This window comes from Meles meles, chromosome 20, assembly GCF_922984935.1.
Source record: "Meles meles chromosome 20, mMelMel3.1 paternal haplotype, whole genome shotgun sequence".
NCBI lineage: Eukaryota > Metazoa > Chordata > Mammalia > Carnivora > Mustelidae > Meles > Meles meles.
In genome coordinates this window covers 6,460,367-6,467,211 of record NC_060085.1, presented here as the reverse complement: position 1 = coordinate 6,467,211, position 6,845 = coordinate 6,460,367, and the positions used below count along the sequence as shown (strand labels likewise).

At 41.4% G+C, this 6,845-nt stretch overlaps 1 protein-coding gene across 1 annotated transcript; it reads left to right on the top strand.

The window, feature by feature from the left end:
* Positions 1–5,604: 5,604 nt before the first annotated feature.
* LOC123932834 (olfactory receptor 7G2-like) lies at positions 5,605–6,558 on the top strand. Its single transcript, XM_045991477.1, has one exon. It carries the CDS (start codon positions 5,623–5,625, stop codon positions 6,556–6,558), a length of 936 nt encoding a protein of 311 aa, XP_045847433.1. The 5' UTR covers positions 5,605–5,622.
* The last annotated feature ends 287 nt before the right edge of the window (positions 6,559–6,845 follow it).

The window sequence follows — 6,845 nt, the reverse complement described above, 5'->3', positions numbered from 1 at the left end:
TACTCATACAGCATTGTGTTACTTGGTTTTTTTTTAAATCTCATTTCCATTGGTAATAAAAACCAATAATTTTTTAAAGATTTTATTCATTTATTTGAAAGACAGAAATTACAAGTAGGCAGAGCGGCAGGCAGAGAGAGAGGAGGAAGCAGGCTCCCTGCCAAGCAGAGAGCCCGACGTGGGGCTCGATCCCGGGATCCTGGGATCATGACCTGAGCCCAAGGCAGAGGCTTTAACCCACTGAGCCACCCAGGCGCCCCATAAAAACCAATAATATCTTTAGGGTAAATACCCAATATGCAATTGCTGGGTCATAGGGTAGTTCTATTTTCAACATTTTGAGGAACCTCCATGCTGTTTTCCAGAGTGGTTGCACCAGCTTGCATTCCCACCAACAGTGGAGGAGGGTTCCTCTTTCTCCACATCCTCTCCAGCATCTGTCATTTCCTGACTTGTTAATTTTAGCCATTCTGACTGGTGTGAGGTGATATCTCATTGTGGTTTTGATTTGTATTTCCCTGATGCCGAGTGACGTGGAGCACTTTTTCATGTGTCTGTTGGCCATCTGGATGTCTTCTTTGCAGAAATGTCTGTTCATGTCCTCTGCCCATTTCTTGATTGGATTGTTTGTTCTTTGGGTGTTGAGTTTGCTAAGTTCCTTATAGATTTTGGATACTAGCCCTTTATCTGATATGTCGTTTGCAAATATCTTCTCCCATTCTGTCAGTTGTCTTTTGGTTTTGTTAACTGTTTCCTTTGCTGTGCAAAAGCTTTTGATCTTGATGAAATCCCAATAGTTCATTTTTGCCCTTGCTTCCCTTGCCTTTGCCGTTGTTCCTAGGAAGATGTTGCTACGGCTGAGGTCGAAGAGGTTGCTGCCTGCGTTCTCCTCAAGGATTTTGATGGATTCCTTTCTCACATTGAGGTCCTTCATCCATTTGGAGTCTATTTTCGTGTGTGGTGTAAGGAAGTGGTCCAATTTCATTTTTCTGCAGATACAAACATAGTGATCCAAAGGGGCACGTGTACCCGAATGTTTATAGCAGCAGTGTCTACAATAGCCAGACTATGGAAAGAACCTAGATGTCCATCAACAGATGAATGGATAAAGAAGATGTGGTATATATACACAATGGAATACTATGCAGCCATCAAAAGAAATGAAATCTTGCCATTTGCGACGACGTGGATGGAACTAGAGCGTATCATGCTTAGTGAAATAAGTCAATCGGAGAAAGACAACTATCATATGATCTCCCTGATATGAGGACATGGAGAAGCAACATGGGGGGATAGGGGGATAGGAGAAGAATAAATGAAACAAGATGGGATTGGGAGGGAGATAAACCATAAATGACTCTTAATCTCACAAAACAAACTGGGGGTTGCTGGGGGGAGGTGGGATTGGGAGAGGGGGAGCGGGCTATGGACATTGGGGAGGGGAGGCGAACCATAAGAGACTATGGACTCTGAAAAACAACCTGAGGGTTTTGAAGGGTCAGGGGTGGGAGGTTGGGGGAACAGGTGGTGGGTGATGGGGAGGGCACGTTTTGCATGGAGCACTGGGTGTTGTGCAAAAAGAATGAATACTGTTACGCTGAAAAAAAAAATAAATAAAAAGGGAAAAAAATTAAAAAAAAATAAATAAATAAAATGAAAAAAAAAAGAAATAAAAAAAAGAAAAAAAAACCAATAATATTTTTAACTCAACAGTAAGCTTTTGTGTCTCTTAATAAAAATAAAGAACATGTTTTTTGGGGGGTTTTTTGTGGGTTTTTTTTTTTTTTTTGCTGATATATTCTTTTTTAATTTCTTTTCAGCGTAACAGTATTTATTGTTTTTTGCACCACACCCAGTGCTCCATACAATAGGTGCCCACCCTATTACCCACCACCTGGTTCCCCCAACCTCCCACCCCCCGCCCCTTCAAAACCTTCAGGTTGTTTTTCAGAGTCCATAGTCTCTCATGGTTCATCTCCCCTTCCAATTTCCCTCAGCTCCCTTCTCCTCTCCATCTCCCCATGCCCTCCATGTTATTTGTTATGCTCCACAAATAAGTGAAACCATATGATAATTGACTCTCTCTGCTTGACTTATTTCACTAAGCAAAATCTTTTCCAAAAAGATGGAAGACCATTCCATGCTCTTGGATCAGAAGAATAAACATTGTTAAAATGTCTATACTGCCAAGAGCAATCTATAATTTTAATGCCATTCCGATCAAAATTCCACCAGTATTTTTCAAAGAACTGGAGCAAATAATCCTAAAATTTGTATGGAATCAGAAGAGACCCCGAATTGCTAAGGAAATGTTGAAAAACAAAAACAAAACTGGCGGCATCATGTTACCTGATTTCAAGCTTTACTACAAAGCTATGATCACCAAGACAGCGTGGTACTGGCACAAAAACAGACACAGAGAGCAGTGGAACAGAGTAGGGAGCCCATATATGGACTCTCAACTCTATGGTAAAATAATCTTTGACAAAGAAGGAAAAAATATCCGGTGGAAAAAAGACAGTCTCTTCAATAAATGGTGCTGGGAAAATTGGACAGTTATATAGAAGAATGAAACTCAACCATTCTTTTATACACAAAGATAAACTTGAAATGGATAAAAAACCTCAATGAGAGGCAGGAATTGATCAAAATACTAGAGGAGGACACAGGCAGTAACCTCTTCAAAATTGGCCACAGCAACTTCTTTCAAGACATGTCTCCAAAGGCAAAGGAAACAAAAGCAAAAATGAACTTTTGGGACTTCATCAAGATCCAAAGCTTCTGCACAGCAAAGGAAACAGTCAACAAAACAAAAAGGCAACCCACTGAATGGGATAAGATATTTGCAAATGACACTACAGACAACGGACTGATATCCAAGATCTATAAAGAACTTCTCAAACTCAACACCCAAAAAACTGATAATCACATAAAAAAATGGGCAGAAGACATGAACAGACACTTCTCCAAGGAAGACATACAAATGGCTAACAGACACATGAAAAAATGTTCATCATCATTAGCCATCAGGGAGAGTCAAATCAAAACCACATTGAGATACCACCTTACACCAGTTAGAATGGCCAAAATTATCAAGACAGGAAACAACATGTGTTGGAGAGGATGTGGAGAAAGGGGAACCCTCTTACACTGTTGGTGGGAATGCAAGTTGGTGCAGCCAACAGTGTGGAGATTCCTCAAGAAATTAAAAATAGAGCTTCCCTATGACCCTGCAATTGCACTTCTGGGTATTTACCCCAAAGATACAGATGTAGTGAAAAGAAGGGCCATCTGTACCCCAATGTTTACAGCAGCAATGACCACGGTCACCAAACTGTGGAAAGAACTAAGATGACCTCATGCTTAGTGAAATAAGTCAATCAGAGAAAGACAACTATCATATGATCTCCCTGATATGAGGACGTGGAGATGCAACATGGGGTGTTAGGGGGTAGGAGAAGAATAAATGAAACAAGATGGGATTGGGAGAGAGAAAAACCATAAGTGACTCTTAATCTCACAAAACAAACTGAGGGCTGCTGGGGGGAGAGGGGGGGTGGGAGAGGGGGAGTGGGGTTATGGACATTGGGGAAGGTATGTGCTATGGTGAGTGCTGTGAAGTGTGTAAACCTGGCGATTCACAGACCTGTACCCCTGGGGATAAAAATACATTATATGTTTATAAAAAAAATAAAAAATAAATTAAAAATTAAAAAAAAAAAAAAAACAAGATGCCCTTCAACGGAAGAATGGATAAGGAAGATGTGGTCCATATACACTATGGAGTATTAGGCCTCCATCAGAAAGGATGAATACCAACTTTTGTAGCAACATGGATGGGACTGGAAGAGATTATGCCAGTATTTTTTAAAATTTTATTTATTTATTTATTTGATAGACAGAGATCACAAGCAGGCAGAGAGAGAGCGGGGAGGAAGCAGGCTCCTGCTGAGCAGAGAGACTGATGTGGGGCTCGCTCCCAGGAACCCGAGATCATGACCCAAGCCAAAGGCAGAGGCTTTAACCCACTGAGCCACCCAGGCACCCCCTTTTATGCAAGTATTACACTGTTATGATTACTATAGTTTTGATATGTAGCTTGATAAAAGGAAGTGTAGTTCCTCCTGCTTTGTTTTTCTTGTTCAAGATTGCTTTGCCTCCTTGGAGTCTTTGTGATTCCATATACATTTCAAGATTTTTTCCCATTTATTTATACATATTATATGGTGAATGGTCCATACCCAGCCTCAGAATCAGAAAAGCAGTCATCCTGAATTTCTCCCTCTGGAGTCTTGGCCTTGAAGGATTTTCACTGCCCTGGATCACAGTGACAGTAAAATTGCTTGGCTAATGAGGAGCTCTGGAAGTTGAACCTCTAGGGATACAGACACTGCAGTCTGCCTGTGACCACTTGCTTCAACAGTTCTTCTCCAGAAAAGAAGTAGTACATCTGAGCCTCATCTCACAGATGATCCTTCTTGCCCTGGAGCCTGAAGGTTAACTCAGTCTTTCTGCCCTTCCTGAGTATTGATCTTCCATTTGGTACATTCAGAGAAAATGTCAAATCATTCTGCGATGGCCACCAGGTAATCTGATGTCCGTTAGTCAATGTTTGGAAATGAGGGTAGATATTTTATTACAGTTCCATCCAGAGGAAGCTGTGAATACTTCATGCATCAAATGACTAGAACCATGTCACCAGGGTCCTCCTGCATGTCATCTTCTTCACATGTTTCCTTGTACTTTACCCCAATCTCAAGTACAGTATGATAATATCATACTGTACTATATACACTATAGCCAGGACCATTTTCCTACTGTGTAGAAATGTATTTTTATAAAACAGGATGGCTGTTATAAAATTATCTGACATTTACTTGCAATCTGGTGGTTGTGGGAGGCAGGAAGTTTGGTAAAGTTCACTTCATCTTCCCATTCCTGGGATTTTTTTTTAGATTTGTAGATGGTGTATTTTTATTATGTGTATTGTACATCAATAAAATATTCCTGGTTCTTGACATACTTATGTATTATCTCAGTTGCTTGCCTCTGAGGTCTTTAGTGAGCCAGACAGAATCTTCAACTGCCTCCCCAGTCTGTTTCTCTTTGTAAAATTACAAAATGTTTCAAGTAATCAGAACAGTATATATAGTGTAACTTTTTTTTTTAATGGCCATCTCTTTACCCTTTTGGGAATTAACATGGATGACACTATGCTGTATCAGCTTCGGGCTTTTGTTAAAGGAACAGAATAATTACATACAGAAGGCACCTACTTTTTTTAAAGATTTTATTTGTCAGAGAGAGAGAGAGAGCGTAAGCTATAGAGCAGAAGCAGGGGGGAACAGCAAGGCAGAGGGAGAAGCAGACACCCTGCTGAGCAGGGAGCCCATTTTGGGACTTGATCCCAGAACCCTGGGATCATGCCCCAAGCCAAAGGCAGGCACTTAACTGGCTGAGCCACCCAGGCATCCTGAAGGCACCTACTTCTTACTCTTCTCTACTAGTCTCCGTCCCATCCCAAGACAGTGTTTGTCTCTGGTGATGCTTCTCCTGCTGGTCTAGAAAACACACATTTGATTGTGCTGTCATTCCACCTTCTCTGTCAGATTCATCAACAACATGGGACTCAGAAACAAAACAGGGGTTTCAGAATTCCTTCTCATGGAAGTGACAGAGAATCCAGAATTGAAGCCCTTTCTCTTCATTCTGTTTCTGTCCATATACCTGGTCACCATCCTGGGAAACCTGCTCATCATCCTGGCTGTCATCTCTGACTCCCACCTCCACACTCCCATGTACTTCTTCCTCTCCAACCTGTCCTTTACTGACATCTGCTTAAGCACAACCACTGTCCCAAAGATGCTGGTGAACATCCAAGCACAGAATCAGAGCATCAGTTATGCAGGCTGCCTCACACAGATCTACTTTGTCCTGGCTTTTGGTGGTTTGGAAGGTTTTCTTCTTGCAGTAATGGCCTATGACCGCTATGTGGCCATTTGTCATCCACTGAGGTACACAGTCATTATGAACTCCCGCCTCTGTGGCCTGCTGGTTCTACTCTCCCTATGCGTTAACATTGTGGATGCCCTGACGCACAGTTTGATGGTGTTGCAACTGACCTTCTGCACAGACCTCAAAATCCCTCTCTTCTTCTGTGAAGTTGTTCAGGTCATCCAGCTTGCATGTTCTGACACCCTCATCAATAACATCCTGATATATTTTGCAACTAGCATATTTGGTGGTATTCCTCTGTGTGGAATCATTTTCTCTTACACTCAGATAGTGTCCTCTGTTTTGAGAATTCCATCAGCAGGTGGAAAGTATAAAGCTTTTTCGACCTGTGGGTCTCACCTGTCAGTTGTGTCTTTGTTTTATGGGACAGGTTTGGGGGTATATATTAGTTCTGCTTTTACTAACTCTTCCAGAAACACTGCGGTGGCCTCAGTGATGTACACTGTTGTCCCTCAAATGATGAATCCCTTCATCTACAGCCTGAGAAACAGGGACATGAAGGGAGCCTTGAAGAAACTTACAAGTAGGACACCTCTTCGGTGATTGTGTCATTGGCATTGGACTGGTTTCTAGAATGAGTCAAAGTAACAAAAATACATAATGAGCCAGAATATCTGATTCTCGCATCATCAACTTCTTCCAAAATTACAATATAGCATAATGGCCATGTGCATTTTAATTTGATGTGGAAAACTAATTTGCACTTTATCTAGCAATATGGTGTTTAGCAAGTGATTTCAAATCTCTGACCTCAATTTCTGAGTCAGAGTCCCTAAAAGCAGAACCTGAGTCAGGGGTTCTTGTAGTAGTAATTTTGTGAGGTTTGTTTT

Bases quoted from the DNA above. Each gene is read 5' to 3' on its own strand.
- LOC123932834 (XM_045991477.1), top strand. From the start codon at position 5,623: ATGGGACTCAGAAACAAAACAGGGGTTTCAGAATTCCTTCTCATGGAA.